The sequence below is a fragment of the Eretmochelys imbricata genome, chromosome 10 (genome assembly GCF_965152235.1).
Source record: "Eretmochelys imbricata isolate rEreImb1 chromosome 10, rEreImb1.hap1, whole genome shotgun sequence".
NCBI classification, from domain to species: domain Eukaryota; kingdom Metazoa; phylum Chordata; order Testudines; family Cheloniidae; genus Eretmochelys; species Eretmochelys imbricata.
In genome coordinates, this window is record NC_135581.1 from 56,675,776 (window position 1) to 56,697,241 (window position 21,466).

At 39.4% G+C, this 21,466-nt stretch overlaps 1 protein-coding gene across 1 annotated transcript in view; it reads left to right on the forward strand.

Moving 5' to 3' along the window:
- The window catches only part of THSD4 (thrombospondin type 1 domain containing 4), a 589,516-nt gene that overhangs the window by 79,778 nt on the left and 488,272 nt on the right, over window positions 1-21,466 (forward strand). Inside the window, exon 5 of the mRNA XM_077828709.1 lies at window positions 9,539-9,641. Within this exon, the coding sequence (XP_077684835.1) occupies window positions 9,539-9,641 (103 nt within the window). The remainder of the gene's footprint in view (window positions 1-9,538; window positions 9,642-21,466) is intronic.

A 21,466-nucleotide genomic window follows, 5' to 3' on the forward strand; every position in this document is an offset into this window, starting at 1 on the left:
TCCTGTATTTGTGATTGATGATCCCTTACACCAAAAGTTACAACAATATTCAGGTTACTCCAAGTCCCAAAGGACCAGTCACTTACTCCAGGTCAATTGTACCTCAGATCTTCCATCAAAGATAACACTTGTAGTCAATCCTGTAATAAACTAAAGCTTTATTAACTAGGAAAAAGAAATTAGAGGTATTTACAAGGTTAAAGCAGGTAAACATACACTCACAAATGAATTTTATTCTTAAGTATCAAAAAGAAACAGAAGCTGCTGTAACATGCAAGCTCTGTATGTCTATAAGCTCAAATGTAGTTGCACACTCAGAAAATATGGCTCATGAGATATTGTATGTGAATCAGAGTCCTGGCATTATATAAGAGCAAAACTGAAAAACCACTACTGTTGAATACTTATGATTTACTGGGGTACTGCCTAGCAATTAAACCAGGCCAGTGCTTGATTGTGCTAGGCATTGCATAAATGTATAATGCATGGCAGGTTCTGTCCCAAAGAGCATAAACATTTGAAGATATTCAAAGGACCTATCTCCAGAATGGTATAACTATTAGGAATTCAACATACAAAGACAGACTGAAGGAGTTTCATTTTTTTGCATTCTGGGAAAAATGGAGATTGAGAGCTATTACATTATACTGTACGAACCCCTTCAAAAAAACACTGTCGAGAAAAGATTATTCAAGTTATCTGAAAGTGGTTTAAAAAAGGGAGAAAAAATGGCCTACAGCTAAAATTGGAAAGAATTAGACTAGATAACTTGATAAGGTAACTCTTCTTTTCCATCTACCGTGAAGCTCAGATTGTACCTTAGGAAAATGGCTTGAACAGGGAGAGGTTGGGCACGGCAGTAGACTGCTGAAAGACATAGTGGAAACACTGTCAGTGGTGCTCAAATGGGAATTATATATGGAAATGCCTGGCATGATATTGAGTTGATTGAAGTGAAAGGTTCTAATTATTTATGTTTGCCCTGTCCGTGACTTTGCTTTGCAGAAAGACAAGCCTGAATAAGAAAGAGGCTGATGATGTGTGAGCACGTTAAAAGTTTGATATGTATTTGGGAAGCATGCTAAGCATGCCAGAGTTTCAACCTGTGTAGAAGGCATGTAGGTAAAATGTTAATTCCTATCTTTCACTTTTCAATTATTTTCTTGGCTGTCAGTGACTAAAATGGAACTAGTAGATCATAAGTATTTTATGTATGGATAAAATGTGTTTAAATACATTAAATAAATTGAGTAGATTTTATTTGGAAATTGTTCTTTAAGTGAATAAAAAGGAAATTAAAAGCTTTCATGTGAAGTCAGGACCAGGTTGAGGAGTCTAGTGTATTAAATATACTTTTGAAAAGCAATAAATATACTATGAAAAGAATGTTCTCTATTTTAAAAAAAAACATAAGGGCAAACATCTGCTTATTCAAGGACCCAGTTATTGTCATTTGTGTGATTTACTGGTGAAATATAGAAACCCTTTTTAAACTGTTAGGACATACCTAGTGAGTGTAAATTGTCAAAGCTCATCTTTTTAAATGTTTGTGGAAGAACGGAAGTATTCATGAAAGCGAAGAATGAATACAAGAATTTAGGCTCTCACATAAAGCCTAATCCAAAGCCTATTGAGTTAAATGAAAAGACTCCCATGGGCTTTTATAAGACCCATAGTGAGAAGGGATTGTCCAATGGTTAGAGCACTCGTCTGTGAGACTGGGGTTCAAGCCTGCTCTCCTGCTGATAATAGCTCATCTTAATTAATTAGCCTCTTAAAGTTGGTCTGGCAACTTCCACCTTTTCATATTCTCTGTATGTATATATATCCTCTTACTATATGTTCCATTCTATGCATCTGATGAAGTGGGCTGTAGCCCACAAAAGCTTATGCTCAAATAAATTTGTTAGTCTCTAAGGTGCCACAAGTATTCCTGTGCTTTGTGCTCTATCACAAACATCCTGTGAGACCCTGAGCAAGTCACTTCGTCTCTCTGTACCTTAGTTCCCCATCTGTAAAAAGGGGATAATAGCACTTCCTTTCCTCACGGGGTGTTTTATCAGAGTGTGAGGTGCTCAGGTACTACAGTGATGATGTACATATAAGTATCTAAGATAGCTTATCAGTGCCTGCCTGCATGCACTATCCTCCTCTAGCTCTGCATCAGTGCAGCTCAGTATAGGTCTGAAGTATAACCTCTTAATGAACCTTCCCTGATTAGGTACTTCCAGATGTTCTGAATTTTGGCAGAAGTATGATGATTTTGTGATATGGACACAAGCCTATCCAGGAAACATGAATTAGACCACCAAGGTCACTTTCATCTGTGACACAGCGCAGGCTTGAAACCAGCTACTTATCTATCAAGAAGTGAGTCTCTTTGCATTATCTGCTGCCTCAAACTCTGCTCAAACTCTTGTTTCAAATAACATCATTCCTTAATTATTTTGTGTGGATAACCATAACCAGGCATAGAAACGTACTGCAGCAGACATGTAGATGCAACCTCAGTGCTTCAGGCAGGGCTGTGATTTAGTCAATTCAGGTGCTTATTCCTTCTAAACATGCCAAGATACAGCACTACCCACAGCTGGTAATTTTAACTTCTTGCCAACCCATATGTTCATGGTTTACTATCTATGGTCATGGTCTGTAACTAGAGTTGATCAAGAATTTTCAAAGTTTTTCCATTTATTAATGGCCCTTTTATAACTGTTTTTGCAAGAACTTGAAACATTGTTTTGCTTTACAATTGTTTTGCTTTACATTACATTTTTTAATCAAAATGTTTTCTGAAAATATAGAATAACATTTACAACAAAAATGTCAGTTACCGTAAACCTGTTTTTGTAAACAAAAAAAGAAAAATGTTTTAAATTTAAAAAAATAAATTATGCAAAATTAAAAAGGGTTTGTTTCAAACCTTCTAAACAAAAATAACTTAATGAAATGAGTTTATTTTTCAACCATCTGTCTCTATCACTGAATTCTGAATCATGCTAGGCAGCAGAAATGCTGTTACATAAAATTTACTTTATAGTATGTAATTACATTGCTGTGCATGTGCTTTGGACGTACAAGAAGAAAAAGCTTGTGGCCTCAAGAACTTACAAAGTAAGGGCCAAATTCTGCTCTCAGATACTGGGATGTGATTTCCATTGACTTCAGTGAGACTCATGCACATGCATTTTGGGGCAGAGTTTGGCTGCACATCCCACTGGATTACAATGGGTGATGATGTAAAGAGTTGGAGAGTGACTCAGATAAACATAGGAAGGGAATTTTGCATTTGATAGCACATTGCCTTTTTTTTTAAAGAAAGAAGATGCTGAATCATTCTTTCAGAAATGTCTTGTTTCCTTTTGTTTTGGTGGTATGTTTCCTTTTAAGAATGGTCAAGTATCAGTAAAAATAGATAAGACTGTAGAAGAAATTAAATGGGCCAAGAGACAAAGGAAGTCTAGATAGATGCCTGCATGATTTCACTTTATTATGACGCATTGACTTTGTGGAAATACATGGAAAGCTTTTTTGGCTATCAGTTTTAGAAAATCCCTTCTAAACAATTTTCATGAAAGGCTAGGTCGGAGCTCACTGTAACAAAGGTTGTGACCAAAACTGATGTGAATTTTTCCCCATTTATTTATTTATTTATTTATTTATATACACTGAAAGTATTCATCAGTGAACCATACTCAAGACTGGGAAATCCAGGAGGACTGTAAGGACTAGGAAAAAAGATTTTGCCAGCGACTATAGGTCAGACAAATGAAACAGTGCCAAAATCTTAGTCAATGGTTTAACTGCTCTTAGAAGTAGTTTCAGTATTAGAACAACCCATTTATGCATTTCCAAAAGTGAATTATCCTAGTGCCGCTTTGGAACAGTTTTGCTAATTGCAGGCATGTGTCCAGTTTGGGAAAGTGATAGTAATTTTCTAGTATTTAGCCAAAAGCTATTTAAACTGATTAAGATTTCAAGAAAAGTTTAAAAACCCCTCTGTTTCAAATATTTTTGAAGTTGAGGAATAAATAAGATTTAGTTTTTAAATGTTACCTGTGGTATTGTACCTGCTCCCCATTTAGGCTGATTTTGAGGCAACACTAACGATATGTGACATATATAATAAAGCGCTTCACAATCCTAGATCTCAAAGTGCTTTCCTGAACTAGGTAACCTTTAATATTCACATTGTGCAGATGAGGAAATTGAGGCAGAAATGGGGTAAAACATTCAGAAGTGTCTGTTGATTTTGGTTTCAGAGTGGTAGCCGTGTTAGTCTGTATCAGCAAAAACAACGAGGAGTTCTTTTGGCACCTTAGAGACTAACAAATGTATTTGGGCATTAGCTTTCGTGGGCTAAAACCCATTTCATCAGATGCATGGAGTGAAAAATACAGTAAGCAGTATAAATATTACAGCACATGAAAAGGTGGGAGTTGTCTTACCAAGAGGGGAGTGTGTGGCGGGGGTCAGTGCTAACAAAGCCAATTCAATTAAGGTGGAAGTGGCTTATTCTCAATTGTTGACAAGAAGGGGTGAATATAAAGAGAGGGAAAATTACTTTTGTAGTGCTAACGAGGCCAATGCAATCAAGGTAGATGTCGCCCATTTCCGAAAGTTGACAAGAAGGTGTGAGTATCAGCAGAGGGAAAATTACTTTTTGTAGTGACCCATCCACTCCCAGTCTTTATTCAGGCCTAATTTGATGGTGTCCAGTTTGCAAATTAATTCCAGTTCTGCAGTTTCTCGTTGAAGTCTGTTTTTGAAGTTTTTTTGTTGAAGAATTTGTTAGTCTCTAAGGTGCCACAAGGACTCCTTGTTGTTTTTGTTGATTTTGGTTGCTCTATTTGAGACAGCTGCAGGGGTTCCGTGCTTCTGGAAATCAGCCCTTAGTTACTCAAATTTGAGCAACAAAAATTGGTGACTTGTTTTGAAATTTTTGCCCTTACACTCTCTGGGCCTCAGTTTCTGTAGTGCTGCTGTCCTTTTCATCACTTGCTGGCTGGACAAAAATATTGAGGGTTATAGTGTCATGTTAATGGAGTTGGGGTTTTTAACTGGAGCTTAGTGGTACTCTAGCTAAGTAGTTAAAATCCTGAATATTGAGTTGAAAATTTTACCATTGCACTAAGATTCAGGACTAAAAGTGGCAGGTTATCATCCTGTTTCCTCTCTGTTTCTCACTGATGGGCGAGCACTGTTTGCTGAGAAGGTATCTGTTACGAATCTATCAGGTTGAGGCAGTAAAATTTTTGAAAATCTACCTTTATTGAAAATTTTTAACACTTTAAGCTAGCTAGCCTAGTAGCTGAGTAAAATAATTTGTCACTAGATTGATGCTTTCTTTCTGTGCTAGTGTACTGTGAAAAGGAGGTGATGTAAAAAACTTACACAATTATGGGTTCTAGTTTTTGTTTTCCTTCAGCATATTAGAAAGTTAAACATTCTACCAATATGAGATTGATTTATCTAGTTCATTTCTATGGGCCCTATCACAGTTGTATCTGAAAGCTTAAATTAGTAGGTGTAAATAAGTATTGCTTCACCTGAGCTCTGGTCCTAAATGTTTGTCTTCACAATTGGAGCTGGTTAAGAGTGTGTGTGTGTTCCACAAAAACTTTTCAAAACTGTCACCCTATTTTTTATACATATTTCTCACCAGCTCTGTTACTGACCAAAACACAAGATGTAAGTTTTGCAAAAAATGCTTGAAATTTTGGATCTGTTTTTTAAATCAAAAGTTGTGATTTTGATAAAAAATTGCATTTTGAAAATTGTCCCCAATCCCTACTCATAGCATCCCTATTTGGTAAGGAGCTACTATTATCCCAGTAATAATGATAAATGGGGAACTTCAGTGCAAAGACACAAGGAGATGAAATACCTTTCCCAAAGTCCCATGAGAAGTCTGTGGTAGAGGTGGGACATGAACCCAGGTCTCCTCAGTCCCACTCCAAGACCATCCTTCCTCCTTGAACATGCTTTTAAAATATATTCAAAGCAACAGATTTTCAATGAACCTATGTGTAGCATTATTGGAAGGATCAGCAAGCACAGGGCATCTATCATCAGCAGACACTCTGATATCATGGTGGGAGGTGTGATGAAAAACTACTAGATACATGAGAGTTGCTGGGGAATTTTGTAAGAAGCTAAAATCTGGGGCAATGGTGAATGTGACCTTTTTTCCTGGAGTCTCTCCTTTTGAAACTCAGATGCTCATGCTGTTCTTAAAGCTTTTCTTGACCAGGCAATAATATGGGTGTGTGATAAATGGCGGTAGGGAATGGGAAACTTAAAAACTGATTGTAGCCTCTGATGAAAGAAAAGGAATAAACCCAAGGGAATGGATGGGGTTTTGTGGCGCCTTCAAAGTCTCACACTTGGTTTTGTAGCATCATGATTAATTTTTGTGTTTGTGTATATTTTTTGTAGTGACACATTGTAGCATGCCGCAAAGGTTACAACTGGGTTTAAGAGGACACAGGGAGCCTACACAACTTTCAGTCCCCCCATCAGAGCACTCAAAATATCTGTTTTTCAGGCAGGCTGCACAAAAATATTGTCTGGGTCACATTTTATATTATGTTTTTAATATATTCATATATAAATGGTTTATAAAGGTTAAATGTATCATAAGTGTTATCAGACTATTATAGACCTAAGCAGTATGTATTATAGATTATTATTAGCACATCAGCAGAATGTGTTATAAATGCTTGTGACCTTAATCTATATAAAGAAATAAATCTTCAAAAAAAAGCAAAGAATCAGTGTTGACCTGTTGTCTCCTACCAACTCTTATGTACATATGATAGTTCACAATGATTCAAAAGAGACAGACTAGCAAATGGGCTTTTTCCTATCATCACACTGTAACTTTTAGAAGTAGCCAAGACCTCATTAAGGCAGTGCATTTCTCAGCTAGTGCAAGATTGTTTTGAATAGTGTATTTTCCTAGCTTTGTCCTGTCCAACTTTTAATAACTCAAGAGCTGAGGTTTTCACTGTTTCCTCCGGGTGACTCTTCCATAACTTTAAAGTAGAAAATACAGTGATATAAAAATAAGAAAAAAAAAGACTACTTTTTGGCAACCCATCAGTGAATATTTTGATCTTTTTACTCATGTATTGTCCGCAGTTAGTAGGGACAGGGTGTACAGGAAATGATTTATGTGCCAGAAATACAGATAGGCAAGAGCATGATCTCAAGACTGCACAAGGAAGAACAAGCAAGTACAAAACCTCAGACTGTCAGAAGACGTGTGCCAAAATAAAAATTAATTTAAAAAAATCAGTGACATTTAAAAAAAAAAATCAAGTCAGAGTCTGAGCTGGTGTAAATTGATATTGCTCCTCTGACATTCAATGGAATGATGTTGATTTATGTCAGCTGAGGAGCTGCCCTTGTTATTTAGGAGGTATAGGTGATAGATTTCATTTTTAAAGTTGCAATCCCGTCACCTTGATTGTTCTGACATTATTATGATGTAGTTAACTCTTGTTGCACTGAAGCCATTACTGAATTTTCAGAGCTAATGCGTTCTGTATTTCAAACCTAACATTATAACTTTGATTAGTGTTTGGCAGTGGGGTAGCATTCTGTCCCGTCCTTACAATTATGTCTCAGTAACTCTCAGTGGTATTTCTAGGGTGCATAAGTGTGTGTGTGTCGTGTTTGTTTTAAAACAATATTTGAATTCCCTTGGAGATCTCAGGGGGGTGGGTGAACAAAAAAACAGATGGCTGTTTGGCTGGAAGCATTGTTTTAGCAAGCTCATTATAATGATTTAATAAAGATAAAGCAATTTGTGACACGTGGATGTGGCTTTGGCACAATGGCCAACTGGGAGAGACTTAGGCTTCAATGCCTCCATCAGCCAAACAGATACATCTCTGTAGACAGAGGGTGGATAATGACCAGGCAGCTCCTATGTCTGACCTTTAGTACGCTGTCTTCTGCTATAAAGAAAACTGCTCCTTCACCTGACATAAATATATGAAAACCAACACACAATTTCAGCAATAGCTCTCTTTTCACTGCTTTTTTCCAAAATAAAGTAGATACAGATGAATTAGTTAATCAATGGTACTTGTTGCTTTTGTAGAATTCTGAGCACATTCTTTGAAATCTATCGCTTCTCAGTAGAGAAACTTGACATGCTGGTCTAGTTCTTTGTGTGACATCCCATAGTCTAAGTACACACACATGCATTTTTGGTGTCTTGGACATTGTTGTTGTTTAGTTTCAAGAATATTGCAGCTGGGACTAAGACACAAGTTAAAATACCCAGTAATGGAAATAATAGAATTGTATGTAGATAGGAAGAAAAAATAAACAAACCATAGATGGAATGAGTTTTAAATATAAGCTAAGAAATAACTGTGGCCAGCTTTTAACATTTCATACAAGTGTTTGAGTTTCAACTGTGTTGAATCTGAGCCCAGTAAATAGAATAATACAAAGCTATTGTGAAAGGGAAATGACTAAATTTGGTTTATTGTATTTCTCTTGAAATATCATTTGACATTTGTTACATGACAGTTCAGTAACAAAGTTGCTTATTTTGGACAACTATTACCCCATTAACTCCACAAAGTTCATGAATGTATTCTTTCCTTGGATACTTCAGATTTTAATGTTATTGTAAATAATAATTACAATTTTAGTTATGACCATGGCATAAATGTACTCATTTGTTTCTTGATCTTACATTTCTATGGTGCTCATCACTGTAATACCAACATTAGGGCCAGAGCTGGGTGAAATTTTTCTGACAAATAGGGTATTTGCCAAAAAGTCCATTTTTTGGTCAACCCACAATTATTCACAGATTTGACATGAATTTGTGAAATAGTTTTGGCCCCAAATTTTTGGGGGACTTGGATTGTGTGTGGCGTACTAAACAGGGTGGTTGTTTTTTTATTCGATAATTTTGTTTTTCAATTTTTGGATTCAGTTGGACCTGACCTTTTTTTTTTAAAAAAAATTCAGAACAGCCAAGTAATCAAAAAGCCCCAGCAATATTCACTCAGCTCTACGTGGGACTTGATCCTACCAAGCCATTACTCACGATCCCCTGTAGCAGGATCCCTTGCATGACTTTTAGTGAGCAAGTAGATAAGTCACTGCAGTAGTGCTATTCCACATGCTGCACAAAGTAGCTGAGGCAATTGGCACGCTTAGCTCCAATTGTTCACTGCCTGCTTCTGTCTGTAATATAGGAAGGGCCAGGCAATCCACATGGTGATTGCTCAGAGGCATATTCCCTTGTGACTTTTGCTGGTGAGGTCCCTCTCATGGCAAGATTTCTACTGAAGAACAGGTGTTTTGACTGCACAGGACAGCCACAATTCCTCTACTGTGCTTCTAATTCCTAACCTACGTAGCAGAAGAGATGCCTCCTGTAACATAGCTTTTTGGATCTGAGCTTGGGACATCTTTATTAGACTTGTAAAAGCAATTAATAAAGAAGAAAGTGATAATGATCTTGCTGGAAATCGTAATATAACACCCCTGTTCTTTATTGTAATAGATGTGTCCTGAAAGCAGCAGAAATATCAGAGAGGTACAGTGTGCATCATACAACAACAAACCATTTATGGGTCGATTTTATGAGTGGGAACCTTTTGCAGAAGGTAAGAAGTCAAATCCATTTTATGGTTATTACATGTAGTGCATTTTGGAAAGGGAAACATCTTTAACTCAGGAAATATCAACAGGCTTTAACTGTCCTTAAACCCTGTTGACCTTCCTCTCTTCATCCACTGTAGTATATGTGACTGATAAAAGCCTAACACCAATATTTCCTAGTTACCTCCTTAGTTAGTACAACCAGAGGTGACTGTTTTCAACTTCTGTATCTTCTCTTTTTGCTTTCTTACATTTGGAGGCTATGTCCACAACTGGTGTAAACAGAGTGTCGCTCCATTTAAGTAAATGGAGCTAAACAATTTTACATCAGATTAGCATCTTGCCCATGGTTCTTACACATCCTACTCAAGATTCTCTGGATAATGCATTCGCTTTCTATGGACATCTTCAGCAGTTGGGGTAGGGAACAGCAGAGGATAACTGTGCTAGGAATTTGCCCAGCTGGGACTAGAACTGAACACCCTGGGATATAAAAGCAACAGCAGCTTACTAGTAGCTTGCCATCTCTAGTCGGAAGTTGGCCCGGAGGTGAGGGGGGTTAGAACCCCTCTCTTCTAGAGACATATATTTTGAACTTTGAGGTTGCAATTATTTATTTATTCATCTTCGTGTAAGCAATGGTTGGGCCCCCCTCAGGCGAGATCTGTGATTATCACTGTGTAAATATTTATGGTGTATATAGAAACGTATTCTTCAAATATTTCTTTGTGGCTGAGAGAAGGCTAGTTCATGTTATGCTTTATTAACTTTGTCAAGAAGACGGTGAAGACATCAGTGGAACAAAGAGAACTCAAGCACAGAGAAGTATGTGCACTATCAGGGCAAAATCCTCCCTGCTGACTGCTGGGTAAAAGGGCTGGAGATGCCTAAAAAGCCTTGTATCTGGCTGCAGGAGGATTTCTCAGGTTGCAGAGATTGTGGAAGACAACTGGTGGGCTGCTTCTGAGGTACTGCTCATACGGTCTGGTGTAGGTGGTGTCTCAGGGTTTGGACTGCATCACTATGGAGTTTCTAGACAGTGCTGTGGGCCTATTATGTTCTAGCTTCTGGAGCAGCTCCGGATTACAAGGGAGCAAAGGAGACTTAAAGTCATCACTGTCCCCCTTCCCACTGGGGTATGATTTCTGTGCTGCACCTCTGAGTGTAGCAGAGACTGTCACCCTGAAATTTGAAAGTGGAGCATGTTAAGAAGAGTTTTTTGATCCATCCATTTTCCTCTTTTAGTATTTATTTTAAATCTTTACCTCAGGCCACTCACTCTGGCTGTTCTCAGCTCTGGAGAGCCCCGTATTATTCCTGTCACTTGGATTGCGGTAGCACTGCAAAATATGCAGCAAAGAGATGGACCCTGCCCTGAGAAACTCACAATCTAGAGAAGAGAATGTATTTGGATGTTTTAATTAGATCTTTTTTCTTACTAGCTGTGCTCCCTGCTTCTTCAACTGCCCCTTCTTCAACATAATGCAACACTCAGTAGTTGAAGTAACACATTATGCCACAGCCAGATTAACTTGAATAGATGGCTTCTTAGTAGCTAAATCTACTTTACTGGATACTGTGACCCTCTCTTTTGGTTAATGTCTGTAGGTATTTCTCTCTCTGTATCAGGCTTTTCAGTCACATCGGCAGGTTCCAATGGAGCTATCCATAACAGTCATTAATTCAAAGAGGTATTTTTACTTTCACACTCTGCCCCTTTAAAATCTGAAGTCAGCGTAGACACAATGTTGCCTGTTGTGTGCATGTCTTCCATTTAGAGATCTTTTGTGCTCTCTAGTTAAATAGTCTAGACTGAACCTACTAATTAGCTACTTGGGTTTGTTTTACTTAATCCCAGGTTTAGCACTATGCCGTTGATGGAGTAGCATTGCTTTCCCTAATCCAAACAGGAAAAAGATTCCTAAGATTTTTCTTAGAATGTCATAAGGATTCTCTTTGCCACTTTGGGAGTCTAGTGTCTTCGAGCCAAAGATTAATTTAATTTTTTCTCCCTCCTCATCCAAAAATGTCTAGCAAATGGAGAGAGAGAAATTGTTTCATATTGATGTTTAATAATGTTTTAACTAATGATTTGTGTCTGTGTAGCACTGTAAATTGACACTCACAAACATTCCTTATTTAGTATAGGAATATTCGTCTACTAGGTAGCTACTAGATTGGATTATAAAAAAATTCTGAATAACAATAATAATTAATAAATAAAGTGATGCATTTTCAAATGCACCAATTTCTTCTTGGGTTGTGATTCTGCACCCCGCATGTTGAGTAGAACTTAGATACATGAGAAGACCTACTGAAATACTACATAGTCTGAATTGGAAGACTCGGGCCTTAATTTATAAAAGGCCTGCTTTTAAATGGAAGTGGAGTAGGACAGAATATGCTGAAATACACGTTCAGGGAATGGAATTCTTAAAGTGAGTGAAACACATTTGGAGTGCTAATTGTTTGTTTCTTTCCTCGTCCTTGAACTCAGTTATATTATTATTCCCCACTACAACCTGCATTTGAAAAAAATGATGGTGCTATTAGGGAATGAGTCTTTACAACTTCTTGGCTGACCATTCCTAAGAACAAGTATTTTTAAAGGATATGTTGTTGCTGCTGTTAGCTATGAAGAGGAGGTGGAATATTATTGATTTTTGTAAAAGCCCAGAGATGGTAAATTGTGACTCCTTTGAAGGTGAAGATGTGGGCCTGCTGACATGGAATACAAATCAACCTGCTGTATAGTGGAGGCAGGAAGTAAGATTTCATTTCAGTGAGGGAGGGTCCCATCAAGCTGGCTCAGTGCAGGGCTCCTCTATTTCTATACCACTTCTTGAAGGGCACAACCTGGAAGAGGTACTCATTGCTGGAAAAAATCTGTGGTTCACATATTTTAATCACATTAGTCTTGCTTTTTATATATATATAAAATAAGGGAGCTGTCCTACTGCTAAAGGTTGCTTATCTACAATATCACCTGGTGAGATGGATAAAGTAAGTTTCAGCAAAAATATGTATATCCGTGCAAGTCTCTTGTAATTAAAATCACACTTGTTTCAATCTCCTCCTTTTTATTTGCTGAGTGTGAAATTGTAATTTTGTTAGAAGTATTGCATAAAGTGTTTTAGGAATCTAAGAATTTACAAGTATTGACAGGCTCTAGTTATTATTGGTACTTGAATATAAGAGGAACTGCCCTCATTTAGCTGAAGCTTAACTCATAATCTTTTCATTTCTAAACTTTCATGGCTTAGCCCTTTAAAATACTGTAAGGAATGATTGTTTGGTTATTTAAATAGGCGTAACATTTTCCCAAAGAACTTTCAGAGGTACTATGCGCCAGAAAGAGAATGCAATATATCGGCTACAGATCAGTATACTATATTGGTCATAGATGCAGTATGCTGGCCATAGGATAGCGTGGCTTATTTTTCTTATCTATAACTTCTTGCTTGTTATCTGTTTGCCCAAGTAATGAATTACAAACACACTCACTACGTACATCACAGATAGTCACTCTCTACATCAAAACTGTTCTCCAGAACAGGGGAATCTGTCACAAGGACTGATTTGGGCAATTCCCCTCTCTCACATTTTAATTCTTTTATATGGATAATCACTACATGCAGAGCCATAAAACTCCTCCAGTTGAATTCACAGTGGCAAAACCTCCATCTTGAAAGAGCAAAAGATTGAATTCTTCAGTCCTTCCTTGACTTTTTCTTGGGGGAAACTCCCATTATGGTCCAGGAGTGTTGCAAGAGCGTGAGGGTTCCTTTTATAGACACATACCTCTTCATGCCTTCTCTGTGCTAGGAAATAACATCATTTCATCAACTGCTTTAGCTGAAAAGGTGTAAGCAGAGGCATTGTTGACCTTGCCTACCTGTACGGCTAAACTTGGGTCAACACCAAATCAGCTAAACCAGTTGCTGACACCTGAGTGGTGAAATGGTGTTAACCATTGGATTAGCCAAGGCTTCAGTCCTGGCTTTAATTCCAGCGGCATGCTGCAATTAGTTTTACTTCTGTATTTAAAAGCATCAACAGGGAAGTTTCTACAGTCGATGTTGTGTTGTGTCTTAATTTAAATTTACCCTGTGGTATGTGGTGGCAGTGAGGGAAAGCCCAGAGAGCTGAACCCCTTTCACCCACCACATTGTGCAATCATGAAGAAGCAGGGCAAGGTACACTCCTAGCACATGAGTGCTAAGAAGGAGGCCTCTTGACACAAGATGGCCCCAAAGGATCATGATACATAGGGGTTGCCAGGTGTCTGGTTTTCAACCGGGACGCCCAGTTGAAAAGGAACCCTGGCAGCTCTGGTCAGCACAACTGACGAGTCCACTAAATGTCCAGTTGGCAGTGCAGTGGGGCTAAGGCAGGTTCCCTTCCTGCCCTGGCTCTGGCGGCTCCTCAAAGCAGCTGGCATATTCTGGCTCCTAGGCGCAGGGGTGGCCACGGGGGCTCTGCACATTGCCCCTGACCTGAACAATGGCTCCGCAGCTCCCATAGGCCAGGAACCGTGGCCAATGGGAGCTGCGGGGATGGTCCCTGCGGGCGTGGGCAGCAAGCAGAGACCCCTGGTCCCTCTGCCTAGGAGCCGGACACGCCAGCCACTTCTGGGAGCTGCTTAAGGTAAGTGCCACCCGGCTGTAGCCCAATCCCCACCTCCAATTCCCTGCCCCAGCCCTGAGCCCCCTCCCGTACCCCAACCCCCTGCCTCAGGTCTGAGCCCCCTCTCGCACTCTGAACCCCTCAGCCCACCCCCCAGCCTGGAGCCCCCTACTGCACCCCAAACACCTCATCCCCAGCCCCACACCCCCAGCCACGCCCTGAGACCCTTCCTGCACCCCGAACTCCTCATCCCTGGCCCCATCGTGGAGCCCTCACACACTTCTGCACCCAACCCCCCTGCCCCAGTCCAGAGCCCCCTCCTACACCTAGAACCCCTCATTTCTGTCTCCACCCTGGAGCCTGCACTCCCAGCTGGAGCCCTCACCTCGTCCTGGACCCCAACCCCCTGCCCCAGCCTGGTGAAAGTGAGTAAGGGTGGGGGAGAGTGAATGACAGAGGGAGGAGGGATGGAGTGAGTGGCCAGTGGGGCCTTGGGGAAGGGTTGGGGTAGGGGGTGGGGCAAGGGTGTTCGGTTTTGTGCAATTAGAAAGTTGGCAACCCTAATGATACACAAGCTTAGGGGTCTGGCCCCATCTCCTAGTATGCATGCTACAATTGACAGCATACAGTAGGCAGTGTGTGTGCTGCTGCTCTGAGGAGGTGATACTTAAACCACCTCCTCTGCACCCCCAGCCCCTTCCCCACAGCAGCCCTGTCTCATTCTGCTCTGAGCTAGCAGAGACAACTCAAGGGACTTAACACACAACCACCACCATTTCTCTTTCCTTCCCCCACATTGCACAATCCCAGTGAAGAAGGATTTGGGGAGAGCTTTTTGCCCCTAATGTTTATGTTGGAGCAGTGAGAGCGCTTAAACCATGATTTTCAGCCCAGCCTTGATGGTGGAGTTATGTATAATTAGTATTATTTTTTAAAAAATTCATTTTTTTTATTTCTCCCTTCTTTAGATTGGTGCAGTTGCAGTTCTGAACTGTATTTTATATACTTCTGCTCCAATACAAACTTCTGTCTTTATTAAAAAAAAACATTAAAGGGACTATAAACCCTATCAATTTACACTCTCTAGTTGATGTTGGTGGAACAATGGCACAGGACAGGTTTTGGGAGAAAAGTCCTATTGTGAAAAGAAAAAGTCTGAATAAAAGGAGGAGTAGAATAAAAACAGCAAGCAATTTTAAAATTACCGTAACAACAAATTTTCTAATTATTTAAATCATATGTAATTGTAATCATGTTTGTTTTGGGTTAGGGGGAAAAGGTTCTTTAACCTATAAAGAACCCCTAATATACTTTGATGGCTTATGAACAGGTAACTGAAGGTTGAAGAAGAAGCAGAATTGCTAATTCCTTTAAAAATGTATGGGTTTATCTGACCACAATAGAGACTGTCAAGGCACTTGAGCTAATGCTATTTTTTGGTGGGGACGAGGGGAGGAATAGTTGAAGATCCCAGTTCATTTCAGAAAAGCTGTGCAGGTTTAAAGGTGAAATGAAGTACTTTTTAAATCAAGCAAAATCCTACCTCTATAGCAGAACACGCAGGTAATCGCACATATTCCAAATACATGTTGAAACACAAAGTTTGAAAATCAGTTCTTCCCTGATACACCTGCCACCTATGGCCGTTGGTTCACTTTCAGTTCCATTTGCTAGTGATGTATTAGTTGGTAAACCCCTGATATAGCATTGCCAGCACTGGATTAGATGTGACTGATAATGCAGAGGAAACACAAAACCCTGAACTCAGGACTTGGCAGATAAGTAACGGGGGAAAGGACTTTCAACTAGTAGGCTTTTAAAGTACTATGTGTTTTGAATTTGAAAGGCTAAACATACAGGGCTTATTTATGGCTTGTAAGAGCGTCGTCTGTGCTAGGGAGGGGAGGGATTGAATGCACGTGAGGGGACATGAGACGTGCCTTTGAAAGGGCAAAGGTGCTGTGGGTATTGTGTGGGTGGCATTACAATCTCTGCTAGTTCAAGAAGTGTAGCTGTGGTGGGAGTTATTCCAGCATTCTAATTAGGAGAGGTGGGAGAGATTGCTCTTGTGCCCCTCCTGCATTCCACCCTGGCCTTGCTAAACCAGCTTGGGGAGCCAGGGAAGGGCTTCCTCTCCCTTTGGTAGGGAACCTGCAAAGGGGGAGGCATAACTGAGCCCTTACTGTGTTGAATGTGAAATCTTTAAGAATTTAGCTTTTTGTTTTTTTTATACAAGCGTTGCAGTTTACAGGCAGACTTCCTGAAGAGATCACACCTTACCAGCAAGACAGGTTGGGAACTTGTGAGATGTGATATTCCCGGCATGTTTGCTTCTGGTGGGTAGTTGTACTCAACCTACAGTGTCCCGATTTTTAAAATAAGTGTTTCCAATTTTGCAGACCAAGCTTCAAAACTGGGACATTGTAGGTTAAGGAGAACAGCCCACAAGGAAAAGCTTCAGAGGCCAGCTTTCAGCGAATTTTTTTTTTTTATAAAAACAGAGAATTTGCTTCTTTTTGAAATGTTTCTATTTTGGGGAGAAAAAAATCATAACCTGAAAAGGTTTCCTGATCCCTGGAGTAGAGTTTCAGCATGGCTGGGAGCGAGCAACCTGAATGGAAGTTACTGCAACCTTGAAGCTGCAGTAGGGGCTATAGAGTCGTGCTGCTCCTGCTGCTTCCTGTTCTGTGGAATATTTCTTCTACCTTGCTTCCCTGGACATCTCTGTTGCCAAACCCAGCTACTCAAGGAAGGGGGGGATTTACCTCCTGTGCTTTTAAATGCATGAGCATGCAGGCTTCTCCCAGCTAACCATTTATGGGATCCTGTAATGATATTTAGGGTTTAACAGATTTTTCAGCATATTTGGACTTTCCTGTTTTTTGGACTGTTTCTTCTATCATCACTTCCACCTCTGCACTCCCTCCTGCAGCCTTTATGTGCATTGAACTCATGCTGGAGCTGGCCGAAGTTCTGTGAGTGCAGTGACATCCTTTTTTAACACTTCCTAGTACCTTAACTTCTAGTTGAAGACGTTCTCCTGCTGACGTTCTATAGCATATGGGCTCTAAACAAAATGAAATCTATTACTTGCTGAGGTGTGCAGCAGATACTGTACTTGGTGCAACTTCGGCATGTCATAAATGCTTCTTATTCCTCACTATCCAGAGTGGTTTTAATAGCAAAAAATAGTCTTGGGATTTTATCATTCTGCTCTTCCAGACGGCTGCGTTTATTTATTCATATTTATTTTGCTGGATTTCTAACAAGAAATTTCACTGTTTGTGATTCAACAAAGAAAGCTTAGTATAGCCCTTCATAAAATTAGTAAGTAGCACTCTGTAATAATGGCCTAGTTGAGGTAATTAATGGTGAATTTTATGGAAATCCTGCAGTGCACAAGTAAAGGAGCTCATCTTGATAAATACAATTATGACAAATCTAAAAGGGAATTAAATTGATCTTTTAAAAGTCTCTTTATTGGTGAGTGAGAGATGTAAATAACATAGCAACAAGGTTTATCAGATGATACTAGACAAAGTCGGTGGGAAATGGCAGGCTAAGAAACCATGCAGCAGGTTCATTGTGGAGGAAGTGTAGAGACAGGCCAAAGAAGCACTGGTGGCATTATCTGTGGATCCAAAATTAAATAGAACAAGGGAATGGAGGGTGTTTAGAGGCAATATTGCCAGTGGGCTGGAACTGCAGAGCCACTCTACTGGTGTTTTCTGACCTGTGGAGGATTCTGTCCCTGGACACTTGAGGAGCGTTCGTATGCAAGCTCATTTACTCAGATTTGTGCAGAGGAGAGGGTTTGGGCCTGAGAGGAAACCATGTGACCTCTACCACACTAAAAGGGATATAGCCCTTGGAGTCCCATTGAGTAGATTTTATGGAGTTTCCTTAGATCCAACCAATTAGCAAATTGAATCTGCCCAAGACTAGTGATCTCAGGACACTCCTTCCTGGAAATACTGCAAGTTTGCTAAATTCTTTCTGTCTTGAACTCCAGTCAATCTGCACTCAAAAGCTTCGCTGCACAAGCCATTCTTAGCTGTATTAGCAACTCCAGCTAGTTAAATGACCAGCATCCCCAATCGTTGACACCTGCCTTACTACCACTTTCTGTTACCACTTACCCTTCAGGATCACTGAGTCACTTGCTTCCACCTCTTTAATCAGGGAAGGGTCTGTGTAGTCATGCACAGGATGCTTGCCCTCATACTTAGGTGTTTTTGAAAATTTTACTTATGTGCTATTTTCAAAAGTGCCATAGCCACTAAAGAACCTCTCCTTCAGAGCAATGGGGCTTCGGCTTTGAAGTGCCAAAGTCATTTTTGACAATTTGGACTGCATTTGGTGCCTGATTGAAAGCCCATTAAAATCAAAGGCAAAGCATCCATTGACTTCAGTGGTGAAGAATCAGGGCTTTACACTGTAGGCTTAGCCTTATTTAAAGTATATTATAGTATTATCTACTTTAAAGTAGTGGGAGCTCCCAGGATAATTTACACAAGTTTCCAAGTCCCATGAATTTTCTCACTGTAAGTGAAGTAGGGATATGTTGTATATTGCAAACTGGCTGCATTTCCCATAGCTCCCCCTGACTTTTTTAAAATCAGAGGGTCTAATGCTTCCTTTGGGTTGTCAAATGGCTGTATTGTCTATTGCATTTGCCGTGAAAATAATGCCTTTTAAAAATTTAAATATATATTTACATGCTGAACACAGAACCTTTTATCCAAACCTCCCTGAAGTGTGGAGACTGAGATAAAATGGAATAAACTTCCCCTTGTTACAGAATGAAAACCTTCCATACGCAGTCCATCTGTACTATCAAGACTGAAAAATTGGCACTCTGATGTAAATGTACACATTTTGTGCTACTTACAGACTTCTGTAATAGATCAGTGCAGCCAGGTTACCATATAATTTCTGACAAGGTTTCATGGCAACTTTTGCATTGTCTTACTCCTGTCAAAACGAAACAAACAAAAAACCACCTCCGAATATAATTAACTTGCTTCCTAATTTATCAGGAATATGGAGTAAGATATCCTAGTAGTGCTGCCCCAAGTACCTGGCCTGTCTCTGCAGTGCCAATATTCATTCAGGCACTTCAGAGAACATCATTGCAGACTTTTAGGCGACAGAAGCATCTGCACAGTGCAATGGCAAAATAAACCAAAATCAAACTCTGCATTCAAATAACATGAAGAGTGAATTAAAAAAGCAAAAGCGAAGATACACATTTAATGAAGAATATCAACTTTATCCTATCCTGTCATGATACCTTAGAGGTCCACTAAGAGTGGATGCTGAAGATCTATGTACCCAAAATATTGCAATATCAAAGACAACGATGGACGAGTATTATCAATTCAGATTCGATTTTACTTAGTAATTAAAGAGACCTCAGGTATCCAAGCTTGATTGGTATTTATTAATTAATAGTATGGCACATTATAGAAAGGCATATACATTATAAGTCTGGAAGTGAAGCTTGCAGCCAATGACAAATGACAGACTAATTACAGTGCTTTCTGATTGCCTGTTTACAGTTTTTGAGGATGTCTGCAATTTTGGTTCCTAGTAGTTCCCTTGCTCCGATTCAAATACGGTATATCTTGTTTTTCAGTACATTTCCAGACTTTGTATTTCATAAACTTCCTAACTGCATAATTAACATCTGCTGCTTACTCATTATTTTGCTGCTGTTACATTATATTTATATATATTTCAATCTATTGCCATTAAAACATTGCTTGCTCAGTTAAAAGTCACTGTATCTTTCTTCACAAGTTTAGCAAGCTTGTATTTTTCCCTTTTTAGCATCATCATAGAAGATTATTGGAGTCTGGTTCATGAGCAAGCTATAGACCTTGTATAAGTCTGGTTCATAGGTCAACAGAAGGAGGATGTAGTTTTAGCTTGATCTTTGAATTCCCAAGGTTTTGTAGATGGGTTCATTGGTTTTTAAATATATGGGGCCAAGATCTTCAGCTGGTGTAAATCATCGCTCCAGTTTCCACAAGTTGAGGATCTGGCCCTCTGTGCTTTTGATTTGATCTCTCTACAGAAGATTTCTCTCTGGGGATTTCCTTTAATTTTGTTTGTTTTCAGTTCACGTAGGTTTGCATGCATTGACCTTCACTTTGAATTTTATGTAAAATTGAACAAACTAACTCAAAATCTCAAAGTGAAATGCAGCTGGAATGGTTTAATTTTAACAAATCAGATGAAACAGCAAATTTTTTTTGATCTTGATGCAGATTAGTGAAGTCTGCTCAAAACTGGACCCTGTCTCAATTCAAAGCTTTGTGAATTTTAGTGAGCTTTTACATGCATCCATTTTCAGTTTTGATAAAAACAACAAGGAGTGCTGTGGCACCTTAGAGACTAACAGATTTATTTGGGCATAAGCTTTCGTGAGTTTTTTACCCACAAAAGCTTATGCCCAAATAAATCTGTTAGTCTTTAAGGTGCCACCAGACTCTTTGTTGTTTTTGTGGGTACAGATTAACACGGCTACCCCTCTGATACTTAATATTGTCTCATTTTACTCCCCTGTCTGTCTGCATCCATCTATTGTTTCTTACCTTATATGTAGATTATAAGATCTTTAGGGCAAGGATTGTTTTTTGTTATTTTTGTTTTGTTCTGTGTTTGTACAGTGCCTGGCACAATGTGGGTCCTGGTCCATGTCTAGGGCTCCTAGTTGCTATGGTAATACAAATAATAAATAATTGGAAATGAGAGATTTGCACCCAGAAGAGGAGTAGTATATGATTCATATATCACTAAATATGTCTCTAGAGGGTAAGCTACAAATGTGGCTTCAGTTAGGTATGGGACAAGACTATCATAAGAAACATACAATCCTACCTCAGTGCATGAGGTGGAACTAGAAGACCTCTTGATGTCCCTTTCACCCCTACATTTCCTTGATTCTATGATATCTATGTCAAATTTTCAGCTGTGACTTCCCAGTTTTCCACTTACTCAAGTGTGTGGTCATCTGTTTTCCCTTCACAATCAGGTATTTGCATGTAGAGACCCAGCTACGCTCTTTGCATGAACAATTTTCCAGTACTTAACACTTGCTAGTGTATTTTTTGAACCTGGTTTAAAGCCAGCTAAATCTTTGGCCCACAGAATTCTGTGTGGAGTAGTAAATCAGTAAATGCTCTGTGCTAACCCTGAA